The sequence below is a fragment of the Hylobates moloch genome, unplaced genomic scaffold (assembly GCF_009828535.3).
Source record: "Hylobates moloch isolate HMO894 unplaced genomic scaffold, HMol_V3 SCAFFOLD_12, whole genome shotgun sequence".
Lineage (NCBI taxonomy): Eukaryota > Metazoa > Chordata > Mammalia > Primates > Hylobatidae > Hylobates > Hylobates moloch.
In genome coordinates, this window is record NW_026652287.1 from 104,885,450 (window position 1) to 104,904,401 (window position 18,952).

The 18,952-nt window shown below is 50.1% G+C and overlaps 2 protein-coding genes across 8 annotated transcripts in view; one reads left to right on the plus strand and one right to left on the minus strand.

Moving 5' to 3' along the window:
- Window positions 1-18,946, plus strand: part of LOC116479331 (zinc finger protein 587) — a 66,114-nt gene extending 47,168 nt beyond the window's left edge. For 3 of the 7 annotated variants that reach the window (XM_058426084.1, XM_058426085.1, XM_058426083.1), the window contains exon 2: window positions 17,270-18,946. In XM_058426084.1, coding sequence (XP_058282067.1) covers window positions 17,392-18,840 — 1,449 coding nt within the window. In that variant the 5' untranslated portion in view covers window positions 17,270-17,391 and the 3' untranslated portion in view covers window positions 18,841-18,946. Of the gene's footprint in view, window positions 1-13,013; window positions 13,144-15,564; window positions 15,787-17,269 lie in introns of those variants that run through there. The other 4 variants (XM_058426080.1, XM_058426081.1, XM_032171466.2 and 1 more) reach the window with 3 other exon arrangements.
- LOC116479314 (zinc finger protein 552) overlaps window positions 1-18,952 on the minus strand; it is a 123,501-nt gene that overhangs the window by 62,837 nt on the left and 41,712 nt on the right. The window lies entirely within an intron of this gene.

An 18,952-nucleotide genomic window follows, 5' to 3' on the forward strand; every position in this document is an offset into this window, starting at 1 on the left:
AGGCTGGAGTGCAGTGGCGCGATCTCGGCTCACTGCAAGCTCCGCCTCCCGGGTTCACGCCGTTCTCCTGCCTCAGCCTCCCGAGTAGCTGGGACTACAGGCGCCCGCCAACACGCCCGGCTAATTTTTTTGTATTTTTAGTAGAGACGGGGTTTCACCGTGTTAGCCAGGATGGTCTCGATCTCCTGACCTCGTGATCCGCCCGCCTCGGCCTCCCAAAGTGCTGGGATTACAGGCTTGAGCCACCGCGCCCGGCAGACCTGTTTTGTTGTCACTGGGTTGGTTGGTTGGTTTGTTGTATTTTTCATATGATTCACCATGTTGGCCAGACTGGTCTTGAACTCCTAGCCTGAAGTGATCAACCCGCCTCGGCCTCCCAGAGTGCTGGGACTACAGGCCTGAGCCACCACGGCCAGCCCTCACATTGCTTCTGGCCTCCGTGGTAGACCTCCCAGACGGGGCGGTCGGGCAGAGGCGCTCCCCACATCCCAGATGGGGCAGCCGGGCAGAGGCGCTCCTCACTTCCCAGACAGGGAGGCCTGGCAGAGGCGCTCCTCACTTCTTCCCAGACGGGGCGGCTGGGCAGAGGCGCTCCTCACTTCCCAGACGATGGGTGGCCGGGCAGAGGCGCTCCTCACTTCCCAGACGATGGGTGGCCGGGCAGAGGCTCTCCTCACCTCCCAGACGATGGGCGGCCGGGCAGAGGCTCTCCTCACTTCCCAGACAGGGAGGCCTGGCAGAGGCGCTCCTCACTTCTTCCCAGATGGGGCGGCCGGGCAGAGGCGCTCCTCACTTCCCAGATGGGGCAGCCGGGCAGAGGTGCTCCTCACTTCCCAGACGGGGCGGCCGGGCAGAGGCGCCCCTCACTTCTTCCCAGACGAGGCGGCCGGGCAGAGGCGCTCCTCACTTCTTCCCAGACGGGGCAGCCGGGCAGAGGCACTCCTCAGTTTCCAGAGGGGGCGGCCGGGCAGAGGCGCTCCTCACTTCCCAGATGATGGGTGGCCGGGCAGAGGCGCTCATCACTTCCCAGATGATGGGTGGCCGGGCAGAGGCGCTCCTCACTTCCCAGATGATGGGTGGCCGGGCAGAGGTGCTCCTCACTTCTTCCCAGACGGGGCGCCCGGGCAGAGGCGCTCCTCACTTCTTCCCAGACGGGGTGCCCGGGCAGAGGCGCTCCTCACTTCTTCCCAGACAGGGCAGCCAGGCAGAGGCGCTCCTCACCTCCCAGACAATGGGTGGCCGGGCAGAGGCGCTCCTCACTTCCCAGACGATGGGTTGCTGGGCAGAGGCGCTCCTCACTTCCCAGACGATGGGTGGCCGGACAGAGGCGCTCCTCACTTCCCAGACGGGGCGGCCGGGCAGCGGTGCTCCTCACTTCCTAGATGGGGCGGCCGGGCAGAGGCGCTCCTCACTTCCCAGACGATGGGTGGCCAGGCAGAGGCGCTCCTCACTTCCCAGACGATGGGTGGCCGGGCAGAAACGCTCCCCACCTCCCAGACCGGGCGGCAGCTGGGCAGGGGCTGCAATCCCAGCACCCTGGGAGGCCAAGGCAGGCAGCTGGTAGGCGGAGGCTGCAGCGAGCCAAGACCACGCCACCGCACTCCAGCCCGGGCAACACCGAGCACCGAGTGAGCAAGACTCTGTCTGCAGACCCAGCACGTCGGGAGGCCGAGGCAGGCAGAGCACTCAGGGTCAGGAGCTGGAGACCAGCCTGGCCAACATGGCGAAACCGCGCCTCCAGCCAAAGGAGAAAAAGCAGGCAGCGGTGGTGGCGCACGCCCGCAATCCCAGGCAGCCCGCAGGGCGGGGCAGGAGAATCACGGGAGCCGGAGGCAGGGAGTCTGCAGCTAGCCGACTAGATTCCAGCCTGGGCCACAGAGGGAAGAAAAGAAAAGAAGAAAAAGAAAGAAGGAAGGAATTATTTATTTTCTACTCTGTAGCTCCTTTCTCTTTTTTTTTTTTTGAGACGGAGTCTTTCTCTGTCCCCCAGGCTGGAGTGCAGTGGCGCGATCTCGGCTCACTGCAAGCTCCACCTCCCGGGTTCACGCCATTCTCCTGCCTCAGCCTCCTGAGTAGCTGGGATTACAGGCGCCCGCCACCACGCCCAGCTAATTTTTTGTATTTTTATTAGAGACGGGGTTTCACCGTGGTCTCGATCTCCTGACCTCTTGATCTGCCCGCCTCGGCCTCCCAAAGTGCTGGGATTACAAGCGTGAGCCACTGCGCCCGGCCTGTAGCTCCTTTCTTAATTAAGAGAACCACATCCTATTTCTAGCTTTTTACTATTAATGGCTGCACAAGCATTAAATCTTAAAGTTATTTGTTTGGAGATTTCTTTTTTTTTTCTGTTCTAGTTATTATCTTACTTGTATTACTTAGGAAAAGGCCAGTTCTTATTCTTATTTTAAAAACGGTGGTTGCAGGGGGCTCAGATGGGTTATAACACACATCAGGTCGGTCATTTCCTGGGCTACGTACTTTGTACTGGGTGGCATTATACAAACAAATTTTTTTAATGTTCCTGTACATTTATAATAACTATAGAACAGAAAGATTGTTTTAATTTGCTGTTCTACCTCGGTGACCTGATGAATACACTGGGAACAGTCCTCAGTTTGAGTAAGGTCAGTTGAAGCCTTTACTGTATAAGTCTAAAATTTAAGAAAAATGAATCCTACGATGAGCTTCCTCATGCTTCAGCCATGTGTGGACCAGTCAGCTTCCGGGTGTGACTGGAGCAGGGCTTGTCGTCTTCTTCAGGGTCACTCTGCAAGGGTTGTCTGGGCTTGGTCTTGCCTCCTAGGTTTCAGGTGCTGCAGGTTTTACATGGCTGTGGTGGATCCAGGCTGGGATTCCTTCTACTTTCACAGCGATGGGAGTGGTCAGGACGACAGTCTGGGGTCCTTTCCACCGTGGACACAGAGGCTATGTTCCAGTCCTTGATCTACACTTGATCACCTGGGGAGAATGGGTGAACTGGGGAGAATAAGCTAACAGGGCATCTCTTATTTACCTAGGCTGAGATAGATTGTGTAATTTTTTCTAAAGCCTGTAGCTGTTGCTGTAACTTAATTTTACTTAACTCTTGGGGAGTGCCTGGAAGTCCTCGCAATATAGGAGGGGGCCTATGATATAATATTTCATAAGGGGAATATTTTTAGTAGAGACGGGGTTTCACCGTGGTCTCGATCCCCTGGCCTCGTGATCCGCCCGCCTCGGCCTCCCAAAGTGCTGGGATTACAGTCGTGAGCCACCGTGCCTGGCCTGACATACTTTTCTTAAACTAGTTTTGATAGTCCGATATATCCGCTTCACCTTTCTGGAACTCTGAGGCCAGTTGGCAGCATGCAGTTTCCGTGTGATCCCCAATACCTTTGCCGTCTTCTGTACCAAGTCAGCCACATACGCCGGCCTGTTATCTGAGCCGATCCATAAGGGCAGTCCAAATCTAGGAATAAGATCTTGAAGAAGCACACAAGTTACTTCACGAGCTTTCTCAGTTCGTGTTGGATAAGCCTCCACCTACCTAGAGTAGGTACTCACAAGAACTAGTAAATACTTGTTACCTCTACACTTTGGCATCTCTGTGAAGTCCACCTGGAGATCTTCAAAGGGGGCTGTTCCATAAGCTTGTATGCCGGGCGGAACAGCTGGACCTTGCCTCGCATTATGCTGTCGGCAGGTAACACACCGCTGCATCACCGTTTTGGCAAGGGCTGACAAATGCGAGATGTAGAAATACCGGCCTAACAACTTTTCAAGTGATTTTTGACCTAGATGGGTGGTTTCATGCACAGCCAGTACAACTGCAGCTCCTAGCAGCTGTGGCACAGCTACTCTCCTATCTGGTAACCAAATCCATTCTTTCTCTATCACTTGTTCTCCTTCTGCCTGGAGAAAGTCCTTTTCTTCTTTAGAATAAGTAGGTACAAGATCAGGCGCTTGAGGGAGCAGGGGGGCTGTGACTGATGCCCGGAAGGGGGCAGATGCTGCTTTTCCAGACTCTGAGTCAGCGCGGGAATTCCTTGAACCTACCAAGGTGGAAGCTCGCTGGTGTCTTCGGTAATGCATAACTGCCACCTTGCGGGGTTTCTATACTGCTTCTAATAATTGCAAGATTTCTTGTTGATATTTTATGTCTTTTCTTCCAGAGTTCAATAGGCCTTTTTCTTTATATAATGCTCCATGCACTTGAAGGGTTAAAAAGGCATATCGAGAGTCAGTGTAACTGTTTACAGTCTTACCTTCACTAGTTCTAAGGCCCGAATTAAAGCAATGCTTAAAGCAATGTGTTCAGCTTTCTGAGCTGAAGTGCCCTGGGGCAACAATCTGGCTTCAACAACAGTGTCTAGAGTTACTACCGCATACCTTGCACATCTCTCTCCTTGTGGGTTGATGAAGCTGCTCTAATTCATGTATAGTTCTTAGTCTACTGATGCCTAAGGCTGGTCCCGGAGGTCAGGTCTGCTAGAGTAAACTGAGTCCAACACTTCTACACAGTCATGCTCGACAGGGCTGTCAGATACTGGGAGCAAGGTAGTGGGGTTCAGGGTGTTACAAACTTCAATGGTTATGCGGGGATTTTCACAGAGCAAACTTTGGTACTTAGTGAGTCTAGCATTCGTTAGCCAATGATGTCCTTTAGTATTCATTAAAGTCACCACAGCATGGGGGGCCTTTATGTTCAGGTTTGGCTAAGAGTCACCTTATCTGCTTCTTGTACTAGCAGGGCAGTTGCTGCCAAGGCCTTCAAACACAGGGGCCATCCTTTAGAAACCCCATCTAGTTGTTTAGAGAGGTAGGCCACCGGCCTCAGCTAGGGCCCTACAGTTTGGGTTAAAACTCTAACTGCTATCTTTTTTTTCTCTGACACATAGAATGTAAAAGGCTTTGTCAGATGGGGTAGCCCCAGGGCTGGGGCTGACATAAGTCTTTCTTTTAACTCTTGAAAGGCTTGCTGTTGCTGGGATCCTCATTCAAAATGTTCCTGGTGCCCCCCCTTTGTGACCTCATACAAAGGCTCAGCTAATACTGCAAAGTTTGGGATCCACAGTCTGCAAAACCTTACAGCCCCTAAGAATTTTCTCACCTGCCTTCCAGTCTTAGGCTCTGGTAGATTACAAATGACCTGCTTTCTTTCTGATCCTAGGCTGCGCTCCCCCTGTCGGATAGTAAATCCTAAGTAACGTACCTGCTGTCAGCAGATCTGAGCTTTTTTCTTGGACACCTTATACCTACAGTCCTCCAGGTGCCAGAGTAGAGCATCTGTTCCCTTGGTGCACCTGACTGCTGTGGGGTGTCCTAGCAAAGGTTATCAACGTACTGGAGCAACACGCAGCCTAGGTCTCTGGTGGGAAACTTCTGGAGATCTCGAGGCAATGCCTCCCTGAAGATGGTGGGGGAGTTCTTGAACCTTTGAGGAAGCCGGGTCCAAGTGTACTGAGTAGTGACACCTGACTCCGGATCTTCCTACTGAAAGGCAAACAGCTTCTGGCTCTCAGGGGCTAATCTGATGCTAAAGAAAGCATCTTTCAGGTCCAAGCAGGTGAACCAGCTGTCCTCAGCTGGCAGCAACTTTAGCAATGTGTACGGGTTAGGTACTGTTGGATGTAAAGTCACTGTAGCCTGATTAACTAAGCGCAAGTCTTGTACTGGCCTGTAGTCCTTGATCCTAGGCTTGGGAACAGGCAGGAGGGGAGTGTTCCATGGAGACTGACAAGGAACTATAATTCCAAAGGTTCTTAGGCGCTTGAGATGGACCTGGATACCTTCAAGAGCTTCTCTGGGGACTGGGTACTGTTTTTGCCTAAATGGCTGGGCCCCAGGCTTAACTTCTATAAGTACGGGGGCTTGGTTGACTGCCTGCCCTGGAGGGTTGTCTTCCGCCTACACTCTTGGCCACCACTTAGCCAGAGCTGGTCTTATCTCTTGGCCTGACTCAGTTAAGAAAAGTCTCCATTCCTCCTCTTGGGGGACGGTAAGGGTCATAATGACTCCTGTTCCGGGTAACTTTAGCAGCAAAGAGCCATGCTCTGTAAAAGAGATAGTGGCTCTCAGTTTGCTAAGCAAGTCCCTTCCCAACAAGGGCAAGGGACAATCGGCATGTACAAAAACTGATGAATCACTTTATGTCCTCCTACAGTACAAGTCTGGGGCAAGCAGAAAGCTTGTTTTGCTGAAACTCCTGTGGCTCCGATGATGTCAATAGTCTTTATGGATAAGGGGGCGACCGGGGTGGTTACTACTGAATGTTCAGCACCGGTATCTACAAGAAAATCAATGTCTTTACTCCCAACTGTCATCCTGACCATAGGCTCTTTGAGGGTCCTTGAGCCTGGTCCTCCTCAGTCCAATAACCTGTCTGGTTGAGCAGGGCCCCTTCCTCCTTATCTGGAGCCTCCTGCTCCAGGTCACCTTGTTTTCTTTTTAGCTGAGGGCATTTGTTCTTCCAATGTCCTATTTCTTTACAATAAGCACACTGATTACGCTGCAAGCTCTGACAGCCAGGCTGAGTTTCTTTCCTGGGGCCCCCTTTCCTTTGCCTCTTTGGGGGGACCCCTCTGATTGCTACAGCTAACAGGTCGGTGTTTTGCCGGGCCTGGCGTTTATTTTCTCTGCGGTTTTCTTTACGACTTACTGCATCTTTGTTTACAAACACCTGGTTAGGTATTTCTAATAACTGTGATGTGTTCATCCTTGCAAACCTAGCCTGTTTCTGCAGTTTTCTTCTAATGTCTTTTGCGCTTTGACTAACTAAAGCCTTGTTAATCATGCGTTGATTTTCAGGGCTATCGGGATCAAAGGGGGCATACACACGATAGGCCTCACACAGTCTCTCGTAGAATTGTGCTGGACTTTCTTCTTTTCCTTGAATGACTCAGAGACCTTGTTAATGTTTGTGGCCTTCTGGGCTCCTCTCTCTAATCCTTCCAAGAGACCTTCGCTGTATCGGTTTAGCTTTTGCGCATCCTCTCTTTCATTTGGGTCCTACTGGGGGTCGGTTCCCGGTAACTGGGTCCTTACATACTCTTGGGGGTTTTGGTAATCAGCCGGTGCATGTTCCTCTAGCCACTTAGTTGCTGCTTGGAGCACTCTCCGCCTTTCATCTGTGTTAAAGAGGAACATGAGCAACTGGTGGCAATCAGCCTAAGTGGGGTTATGGGTCTGGATAATAGTTTGGAGCAAATCAATTAGAGCTTGTGGCTTTTCAGTATAGGACGGGGTATTGTTTTTCCAGTTGAGAAGGTCAGCAGAGGTGAAGGGCTGGTACACAAAGATGCGCCTCCACCATGTGCCTGTCCTCATCTATTCCAGTATACTGCTGCTCTCTCAGGGGCATTTGTATCCTCATTTTGGGTCTTAAATGAGCTGCTAAGGGAGGGGTTTCTCCTGAGGCTTCACCTCCTCTCTTGTCTACTCTGGGTGGCCTAGGGATATGTTTTTCTTGCGGAGGCGCAAGCACTGTGGACTCAAAAGTGGGGAGCCTTTCTCCCTGGTAAGGGGAGGGCACCACTGGGATCACTGGTGCCATCTCCTGCAATGGATCTTCTGATGTTGGGTCGAACAGAACTTCAGGAGTTGATTTCCCTCGGCGGGTGGAGTCGGATCCTTCCTTGGCTATCTGTCCTTTTGCTACTAGCACTGCTGCTGCCTGCCTTCTTAACCACTGTGGGGGGTCTAGCACCAGCTGTAACCAAGTGTCTATGTATGGAAACTGGTCTGAGTGTCCTGACTTACCAGTTACCTTGTGCCATACCTTAGAAACAAGGGACCTGTCCAGGCTTTCTTCTGATGGCCAACCCACTTCTAATGTTGGCCAATCTATTTCACACAAAGTTGTAAGTTTCCCTGGTGTCATAGTAACCTTATAGTCTCTATTAAATCCCTTCTTAAAATTTTTCAACATTGTTCTTAGAGGAGTAGGCTTACTTTGTTTCTGACCCATGTTTCCTCAAGACAAAACACCAAGCTCACACCACACACACACCACAGAACAAAGAATGGGTAAAAAGGGCACACACACACTTTTTCAGTTTTCACCAAACCAGAATCAAAACTAAAATCAGAGTATCCAGAAATCCAAGCCAGGTCAAACTAAAACCAAAGTCTCAAGCAATTCAAGTCAAGTAAAAAACAAAAACCAAAGTGCCAGTACAGGCAGGCCGTGGGTGATCAGGCCACGCTTCCACTCAAATGGAGTGGGCAACTTCCCAAGACCAGTCTTACCAAGTTTCAAATGTCCGGACTCCCAAGTGCCTGTTCCTTCCCGGCGTTCAGCTACTGCGTTGATCCTCCACGGGGGCCTACCACACACTGCTCTGACGAGGCATTCCACCGGGGCAATTGCCCACCCAGCAGCGCTCCCAGGATCTGCGTCGCTCAAGCTGGCCGGAGTCCCCCGCAGGGATGCTCCACAGGGCAGACCTAAGCCGCCCAAGGGGCTGCCTCGACTGTCCATCAATTACCTCGATTCACGGTCAGGGAACCAAGAAATGTAGCAGGACGAGTCGCAGACAAAACTTCTCAGACACCGGATTAAGGAAGGAAGAGGTTTTTTATTCAGCCGGGAGCATTGGCAGACTTGTGTCTTTAGAGCCAAGCTCCCTGAAGAAGAAATTCCTAGCCCTTTTAGGGCTTACAACTCTAAGGGGGTCTACGTGAAAATGTCATAATAGATCAAGCAAGCATGAGGAACGTGACTGCAGGCTACATACATCAGCTCACAGAACAAAAACTTTTACAGTGCTTTCTCATACGCTGTCTGGAACTTACAGATAACACCAGTAGTTTTGGTCAGGGGTTAATATTATTATTATTTCAACCACCAGGGCCAGGTGGTGGCGCCAAGGTCGTCTAGCTATTTATCTTACTTCTGTTTCTTTTTAACTTTTTGCCTTCTCCCTTTTCTCCTGTCTTATAAACTAGGGAAAAGGGGAGGTTGAGAAAAAACTGGAAATGACAACAGAAGAAGTAGTGATCTCATACCATACAGGGACAAGAAAGGGTTCAGGGAGGCCTGAGCTTATCAAATCCCGCGACATGTTTGTAATGTCTGCCTCTCCCCTCAGGCACTCCTGGCTGCAGAAGCACTTGGGGAACCCACACAGGGAAGTGGAGGGTGTTCCATTCCCTCATTGGTCCTGACCCCATCCATAGGTTCTCTAGCTTGCGGTGTCCTGGGACTCTTAAGTGCCATTTTTTCAGTCCTTTGATCCGAGGACCCTGGAGAATCTCTAAACCCAGGATACTAAGGCCATGGAAGGTTATATGCAAGTATGCCCATTTCTGTCAATCAATGTAAACACTCTTGTAAGATTAACCCAGGATTTGCTACCAGGTTGTGAAATGCTTAGAGATAAAATGGATCAAAGTCAGGAGGTGATATTACCACAGTTCTATCTGGCTACAGGCTTCATCTGGTTGGACCTTGGTGCACACACTATGGGTTGAGGGAAGAGGAACAAAGGTCAGAGATAAGCCTTCTGCCATAATCCAGGTGAGGGTTAGTGGATCAGATACATGGCAAATCACATGAGTCTGGATTCAGGATTCACCTTTTGTAAAAAGACAGCTAGGTTTTCTCTTCTTTTTTTTTTTTTTAATGTGGAATTTCAGTCTTGTTGCCCAGGCCGGAGTGCAATGGTGCAATCTCGGCTCACTGGAGCCTCTGCCTCCCAGGTTCAAGCAATTCTCCTGCCTCAGCATTCAAGGTAGCTGGCATTACAGGCACCCACCACCATGTCCAGCAAATTTTTGTATTTTTAGTAGAGATGAGGTTTTACCATGTTGGCCAGGCTGGTCTCGAACTCCTGACCTCAGGTGATCGTCCCGTCTCGGCCTCCCAAAATGCTGGGATTATAGGCATGAACCAATGCGCCCAGCCAAGACAGCTAGGTTTTTTTTTTTTTTTTTTTTTTCAGGTGGAGTTTCACTCTGTTGTCCAGCGTGGAGTCTAGTGGCACAATCTCGGCCCACTGCAACCTCCACCTCCTGGGTTCAAGTGATTCTCCTGCCTCAGCCTCCTGAGTAGCTGGGATTACAGGCATGTACCACCATGCCTTACAGACATAGGTTTTCTAATGTGGATGATAGGAGCATGAAAGAGGAATCAGGCATGAGCCCAAAGTTTTTGATCTTAGCAGCTGTAACCATGGACACTGCTTCAGCTGAGATGAGGTCGGAATTGACATAATATTCACTGTGGATATCCAGAGGGTTGTTTTGGCCATATGAAGAATCAGAGACCAATAAGTGGTGGCATCAAATGGATAGCTAGACATACAGGATGGGGTATCTGGGAGGGTGTTGATACTGGAGACATCCAATATATGAAAGCTAATGGGTGAACTACAGTAAGTTAGTTATGGGTCCATTTAGGAGGACATGCTTCAGATTTTGGTGGTAAATCTTTTCAGGGTGTGAAATCACACACAGAAAGGTGTGATTACAGGCTGAGGAGTGGATCTCTTACTTACGTCCCTGAGTGATGTTATTGGGCTTCCTAAACACCTGAGAGGGTGTGAGTGACCATCATGGCAGGATGTATCAGACAGTAGAGTTTGGAAGGGGACATAGATATCCAAGGAGAGAATAGACAAGAGATAGATGCATGCAGAAGCATAGGAGTAATTCAGGGAAGATGACACTTAGGCCTGAGTTGGTGCCAAAGTTGTAACTTTTTTTTTTTTTTTCAGATGGAGTTTCGCTCTTGTTGCCCAAGCTGGAGTGCAATGGCGCCATCTCGGCTCACTGCAACCTCCACCTCCTGGGTTCAGGCAGTTCTCCTGCCTCAGCCTCCCAAGTAGCTAGGATTACACGCACCCACCACCATGCCAGGCAAATTTTTGTATTTTCAGTAGAGACTGGGTTTCACCATGCTGACCTGGCTAGTCTTGAACTCCTGACCTGGTGATCTGCCTGCCTTGGCCTCAAAGTGCTGGAATTACAGGTGTGAGCCACTGTGCCTGGCCAGTTGTAATTATTTATCACTTTCTAGGCTCACAAACGTTTTCAGATGACTTTGGCAGTACCTGGGGAGTTTCGTTCAGCCTGGTGCATATGGGCAGTGAAAAATATGCCCATCTGTAATAGTAGATTTAGTTTGGTTCACAAATCCAGGGGCTGGGCTTTAAACGGCATTAGGTGGACAGAGGAGGGTTGCTACAGCTGAGGTCTCAGCTGGTGCAGCACAAAAGTGAAATAGGGCCATGGATATCTGAAGCCACATGTGGTTCTGTGTGGCTATGGAGTCATTCTGGGAGACATTCACAGGATGATTTGGGATTACCACTGCTATTGTAAACCATGGAAATTCTGTGTTAATATTGGATCCTGTTTGTATTTGTCAAGCATACTCTGGATGCTTGTCCACATTTGGGTATAGGCCAGAATTGAAGGCCCAATATGATGTGTCACTTTGACATCTTGTGATAACCTTAAAAGGTGTGAGTACAAATCTCATTCCCACTCTGCTCTCTTGAATAATGTATCCTAGCCTAACAACCCTTTTTATCAAGGTGATAAGGCAGGGTTCCAGGTTGTTATATTTTGTGGTGGGTTTCAATTCCATCCCTACCAGCAGAGTTATGGAAAGCATTGCATATTCCCAAGGGAATCATGGGCCGTTATACCCTCTTCATCTTGTGAAATAATTTTATTTGTAGGTGCTGGGTGTGGCAGCTCACCCCTATAATCTCCTCACTTTCAGAGGCCAAGGCGGGTGGATCACTTGAGACCAGGAGTTCAAGACCAGCCTGGCCAACATGGTGAAACCCCGTCTCTACTAAAAAAAAAAAATACAGGCCAGGCGAGGTGGCTCCCACCTGGAATCCCAGCACTTTGGGAGGCCGAGGCGGGTGGATCATGAAGTGTGGAGATCGAGACCGTCCTGGGTAACATGGTGAAACCCTGTCTCTACCACAAAAAAAAATACAAAAAATTAGCCAGGCATGGTGGCAGGCAGCTGTAGTCCCAGCTACTCGGGAGGCTGAGGCAGGAGAATGGCCTGAACCTTGGGAGGCAGAGCTTGCACTGAGCTGAGATCATGCCACCGCACTCCAGCCTGGGGGACATAGCAAGACTCCATCTCAAAACAAAACCAAACAAAACAAAATTAGCCGAGTGTAGTGGTGCACGGCTGTAATCCCAGCTACTTGGGAGGCTGAGGCACAAGAATCACTTGAACCTGGGAGGCAGAGGCTGCAGTGAGCCACGATTGTGTCCCTGCACTCCAGCCTGGGTGACAGAGCTAGACTATGTCTGAAAAACCCCCAAAAATAAACTTTTACTTCTGGGGATGCCAGAGAGAGGTGAAGGTTGGGGAAACAGGTGGGGGTGGCCATGGGCATGTGTCTGTACAGTATAAAGAATGATGTATATTTAGAGAGCGAAGTTGTCTGATGGGCTCAGGTAGCTGCCTTGGGCTTTACTTGAGCTTGGATATCGCTATTCAGAAGGGGGTGTGGACCTTTTGTTTGTTTGTTTGTTTGTTTTGAGAAGGTGTCTTGCTCTGTCGGCCAGGCTGGAGTGCAGTGGTGCGATCTCGGCTCACTGCAAGCTCCGCCTCCCGGGTTCACGCCATTCTCCGGCCTCAGCCTCCCGAGTAGCTGGGACTACAGGCGCCCACCTCCATGCCTGGCTAATTTTTTGTACTTTTAGTAGAGACAGGGTTTCACCGTGTTAACCAGCATAGTCTCTATCTCCTGACCGTGTGATCTGCCCACCTCAGCGTCCCAAAGTGCTGGGATTACAGGCGTGAGCCACCGCACCCAGCCCAGAAGGGGGTGGACCTTTTTATGTCAGGACCTCAGCATGGATACCTATTTGTCTACCTACTTGTTGCTGATGGCAATTGACCAGTGGGCCCATGAAGAGACAAAGGCACCAGTGGACATGGTTTCAACTCTATGTTGGGGACCTTGGGAGGAGGATGGGCAAGTGTGGGTGTGTGGGAGAGGTGGGTTGTGGTACCTCAGCAGAGGGGCTGTTTGTGGTTTCATCTGTCACTATCATAGCAGGGCACTGTGACCTTTGAAGATGTGGCTGTGAACTTTTCCCAGGAGGAATGGAGTCTTCTTAGTGAGGCTCAGAGGTGCTTGTACCGTGATGTGATGCTAGAGAACCTGGCTCTCATATCCTCGCTGGGTAAGTTGCTCACGCTCACCTTTGTGACCTGAGCTAGTTGCCGTTCACCTGTTTTGCATTGACAGGACTGTCTTTCTCACTTAAGGAGCCTGGACATAGGTTCCTTCTACACTTCTCTGTGTAAGTTGTGTCATTAGTAGGAGTAAGGTGTGTGTATTGCCTTTTCCTCTCCTTAAGCAGCTCCAACACCTGCTGTGCTCCAGGCTCCCAGGGAAGGAGTCAGAGTCAGGAGTCTTACTGGCACCTTAATGTATCCACTTTGCCTGCTCTCTGGCTGTCAGGTGACTGTCCAAATCCGTAGCTCTTGTGCGCCCAGGTTCTATTAACGCTTCCTTCCTCTATCTGACAATCCTTTGTGCCTCCTTGTGCCAAGAATTGCCTTCATTGACATTGTCACTACCTACATAGACCATAGACTGTGCTTGCAAGACCCTGCTTAGGAATTCTCTTGTAATACTTAGTTTACTCTCCTGTGGGCTGTCAGGTGCTTAGTTGTCCTGAGCTAGTGTTGGCTGTTCATCTCTGCTGTCTCTCCCTTCATACTTAGATCATCCGGTCCCATGTACCGGGGGTGAGATGGAGAGTCCTCTGTGTTTGACAAGATGCGGTTCAATTCAGGCTCATCACGATAGGCTCAAAGGGAGCCTGTCCCTCAGGAGTGCCATGCTGGGGGAGGGCATGACTTCAGGGGTTTACCCAAATCATACCAGAAACCATTTATATTTGCCGAGTATTTTTGTGGCAATATGAGTAGGCACACACTATTTGTCTTTTTTTTTTTTTTTTTTTTCAGAGGAGTGGATTTAAACTTTATTTTTTTTTTATAGGACTAGATGGAATTTTATTAATTTTTTTTGCACACAAAACAATAAACATTTTCTAAAAATACATACAAACAAAAAGATGCATATCAAACATATTAGGAAGGTTGCACCCATAGAAATGGGTGGTGGGAATTAAAGAAAATAAATGAGAGAGGGACTTTGTAAGGATCGATGATAACAACTCAATCCTCTATTTGACAAAGAAGAAGGAGAAGGAAAAAATTAGAGTATGACTCCAGGGGAGACCTGTTTTGTTGTCGCTGGGTTGGTTGGTTGGTTGGTTTGTCTGTTGTATTTTTCATGTTTTGTCATGTTGGCCAGGCTGCTCTCGAATTCCTATCCTCAAGTGATCAACCCGCCTCAGCCTCCCAGAGTGCTGGGACTACAGGCCTGAGCCACCATGTCCAGCCCCCACATTGCCTCTGTCCTCCATGGTAGACCTCCCAGACGGGGCGGCCGGGCAGAGGAGCTCCTCACATCCCAGACGATGGGCGGCCAGGCAGAGGCGCTCCTCACTTCCCAGACGATGGGTGGCCAGGCAGAGGCGCTCCTCACTTCTTCCCAGACGGGGCGGCCGGGCAGAGGCGCTCCTCACTTCCCGGATGGGGCGGCCGGGCAGAGGCGCTCCTCACTTCCCGGATGGGGCAGCCGGGCAGAGGTGCTCCTCACTTCTTCCCAGACAATGGGCGGCCGGGCAGAGGCGCTCCTCACTTCTTCCCAGACAATGGGCGGCCGGGCAGAGGCGCTCCTCACTTCTTCCCAGACAATGGGCGGCCGGGCAGAGGCGCTCCTCACTTCTTCCCAGACAATGGGCGGCCGGGCAGAGGCGCTCCTCACTTCCCAGATGGGGCGGCCGGGCAGAAGTGCTCCTCACTTCTTCCCAGATGATGGGCAGCCGGCCAGAGGCGCTCCTCACTTCCCAGAGGATGGGCGGCCAGCCAGAGGCACTCCTCGCTTCCCAGACGGGGCGGCTGGGCAGAGACCCTCCTCACTTCTTCCCTGTCGGGGTGGCCGGGCAGAGGTGCTCCTCATTTCTTCCCAGATGGGGCTGCCAGGCAGAGGCGCTTCTCACATCCCAGACGATGAGCGGCCGGGCAGAGGCGCTCCTCACTTCCCAGATGGGGCGGCCGGGCAGAGACGCTCCTCACTTCTTCCCAGATGAGGCGGCCGGGCAGAGGCGCTCCTCACATCCCAGACGATGGGTGGCCAGGCAGAGATGCTCCCCTCTTCCCAGACAGGGCGGCCGGGCAGAGACGCTCCTCACTTCTTCCCAGACGATGGGCGGCCGGGCAGAGGCGCTCCTCACTTCCTAGAGGTGGTGGCCGGGCAGAGGCCCTCCTCACATCCCAGACAATAGGCAGCCGGGCAGAGGCTGCAATCCCAGAACCCTGGGAGGCCAAGGCAGGCGGCTGGGAGGCGGAGGCTGCAGCGAGCCAAGACCACGCCACCGCTCTTCAGCCTGGGCAACACTGAGCACCGAGTGAGTGAGACTCCATCTGCAGTCCCAGCACCTCGGGAGGCTGAGGCGGGCAGACCACTCGAGGTCAGGAGCTGGAGACCAGCCTGGCCAACATGGTGAAACTGCGCCTCCAGCCAAAGGACAAAAACAAGGCAGGGGTGGTGGCGCGCGCCCGCAATCCCAGGCAGCCCACAGGCCGAGGCAGGAGAATCACGGGAGCCGGAGGCAGGGAGTCTACAGCGAGCTGACTACACTCCAGCCTGGGCAACAGAGGGAAGAAAAGAAAGAGAGAAAGCGAAAGAAAGAAAAGGAAGGAAAGAAAGGAAAGAAAAGAAAGCAAGCTGACCCTCAATTTCTAAGGTAGCCATCCCCATAGAAATACAATGCAAGCCAGCTAATGTAATAACCTATGTATTATAAAAGTTCTAATAGCCCCATTAAAGAAGTAAAAATTTTGAATAATATATCTTATTTAATGTAATAGATCCAAAATACTTTCATTTTGGAACAACAAAATGTAATTTTGGCAACAGAGGGAAGAAAAGGAAGAAAGAAAGAAAAAGAAAGAAAGGGAGGGAGGGAGGGAAGGAAGGAAGGACCACTATTTCTTTTTCTCCCCATTGTTGAGAGTTTCACACTTGTTAGTTCTGTACCTTTTCACTTCTTCTGTGATATCCACCCCAACACTAATACTCACATCTCTGGACTCCACATCTCACCCATTTTTCTTGTGCTTTCATCTGCAGTTGTCTCTGATATTGCTGCATCGATTACGTATTAGGAAGTGTATGCCCATTGTTAAACCATCCATGACCACCCCCTGCTGTGTTGTACTCACATTTTCTTGGTCTTGACATATGCTTCTCTCTCTATATATATGTATCTTTATGTGTGTATGTGTATATATATGTGTGTGTATACATATATTTTTTGAGAGAGAGTTTTGCTCTTGTTGCCCAAGCTGGAGTGCAATGGTGCGATCTCAGCTCAGTGCAACCTCTGCCTCCTGGGTTCAAGCGATTCTCCTGCCTCAGCCTCCCGAGTAGCTGGGATTACAGGCACATGCCACCATGCCTGACTGACTTTTTGTATTTTTAGTAGATACAGGGTTTCACTATATTAGCCAGGCTGGTCTCGAACTCCTGACCTCAGGTAATCCGCCCGCCTCGGCCTCGCAAAGTGCTGGGATTACAGGCTGAGCCACCGCGCCCAGCCCATATTCTTCTATATAGCACTCACATGTCATCAGGAGATAAAGCCCGTACACAACTGGCTTCTAGAGGAAGGCGCTGTGGACCCTGCCTCTACTCCCTGTGTTGCATGTGTGCTTGTGCTCTTTACCTCATGAAGCCTCCTGGATTCTGTGGCCTTTATAGCCCAGGAATTCTAAGCAGCCCCATCTTTTTTTTGTGTGTGTGATTGAGTCACTGTTGTCCAGGCTGGAGTGCAGTGGCGTGATCACCGCTCACTACAAACCTCCACCTTCCGGCTTCAAATGATTCTCCTGCTTTAGCCTCCTGAGTAGCTGGGATTACAGGTGTCCACAATCACACTCAGCCAATTTTTGTGTTTTTAGTAGAGATGGGGTTTCACCATGTTGTTCATGCTGGTCTTGAACTTCTGACCTCAGGTGATCCACCCGCCTCGGCCTCCCAAAGTGCTGGGATTACAGGTGTGAGCCACCGTGCCCAGCTAGCAGCCCCATCTTCAACTTGAAGCCAACATTGTGTTCCTGCAAATATTTCTATAGAGTAATTCCTTAATTTGTGAGACGTACTTGTGGGTTGGCTGTGCCTTCCCGTCAGAGGTACTTTGCACTTGACCAGCATTTTCTTGCTTTCAGGTTGTTGGTGTGGATCAAAAGATGAGGAGGCACCATGTAAGCAGAGCATTTCTGTACAAAGAGAGTCTCAGAGCAGGACTCCCAGGGCAGTTATTTCTCCTAAGAAGGCTCACCCCTGTGAAATGTGTGGCCTCATCTTAGGGGATGTTTTTCACTTTGCTGACCACCAGAAAACTCATCACAAGCAGAAGCTGAACAGGAGTGGAGCATGCGGAAAAAACTTGGATGACACTGCAAACCTTCATCAGCACCAGAAGCAGCATATTGGAGAGAAATTCTACAGAAAGAGTGTCAGAGAAGCATTGTTTTTAAAGAAACGTAAGTGCAGGGTGTCACAGGAGCCATTTGTCTTCTGTGAGTTTGGGAAGGACGTTCTGCCTAGTTCAGGATTGTGCCAAGAAGAAGCTGCTTACCCTTTAGAGAAGACAGACAGTGAAACTATGCATGACCCACACTTTCAGGAGGGAAAATCTAATTACAGGCGTGGAAAACGCACAAAAGCCTTCAGCACCAAACACTCAGCTATTCCACACCAGAAACTTTTCACTAGAGATGGATGTTATATGTGCAGTGATTGTGGAAAATCCTTTAGCAGATATGTCAGCTTCAGTAATCATCAGCGAGATCACACTGGAAAAGGACCTTATGAGTGTGGAGAGTGTGGGAAATCTTATAGTCAAAAGAGCAGCCTCATTCAACATCAGCGAGTTCACACTGGAGAGACAGCTTATCCCTGTGAAGAATGTGGAAAATCTTTTAGTCAGAAGGGCAGCCTTATTAGCCATCAGCGTGTTCACACTGGAGAAGGGCCTTATGAGTGTGGAGAATGTGGGAAATCTTTTGATCAAAAGGGCAACCTCGTTCAACATCAGCGAGGTCACACTGGAGAGAGAGCTTATCACTGTGGGGAATGTGGGAAATCTTTTCGTCAGAAGTTTTGCCTTATTAACCATCAGCGTGTTCACACTGGAGAAAGGCCTTACAAATGTGGAGAATGTGGGAAATCTTTTGGTCAAAAGGGCAACCTCGTTCACCATCAGCGAGGTCACACTGGAGAAAGGCCCTATGAGTGCAGGGAATGTGCGAAATCATTTAGGTACAGATCCCACCTCACTGAACACCAGAGACTTCACACTGGGGAAAGACCTTACAACTGTAGGGAATGTGGGAAATTATTTAACAGGAAGTATCATCTTCTTGTTCATGAGAGAGTTCACACTGGAGAAAGGCCATATGCGTGTGAGGTATGTGGGAAATTATTTGGTAATAAGAACTGTGTGACTATACATCAGAGGATTCACACTGGAGAAAGGCCATATGAATGCAGTGAATGTGGGAAATCATTTCTTTCCAGCTCTGCACTTCATGTTCATAAAAGAGTTCATTCTGGACAAAAGCCTTATAAGTGCAGTGAATGTGGAAAATCCTTTTCTGAATGTTCCAGTCTCATTAAACACAGGAGAATTCATACTGGAGAAAGGCCTTATGAATGCACCAAATGTGGAAAAACATTTCAGCGAAGCTCTACCCTCCTTCATCATCAGAGTTCACACAGGAGAAAGGCCTTATGAGTGCAGTGAACATGGGAAATCCTTTGCTGAAACATCCAGACTCATTAAACACAGGAGAGTTCATACTGGAGAAAGGCCTCATGACTGCTGTCAACGTGGAAAGCATCAGAAT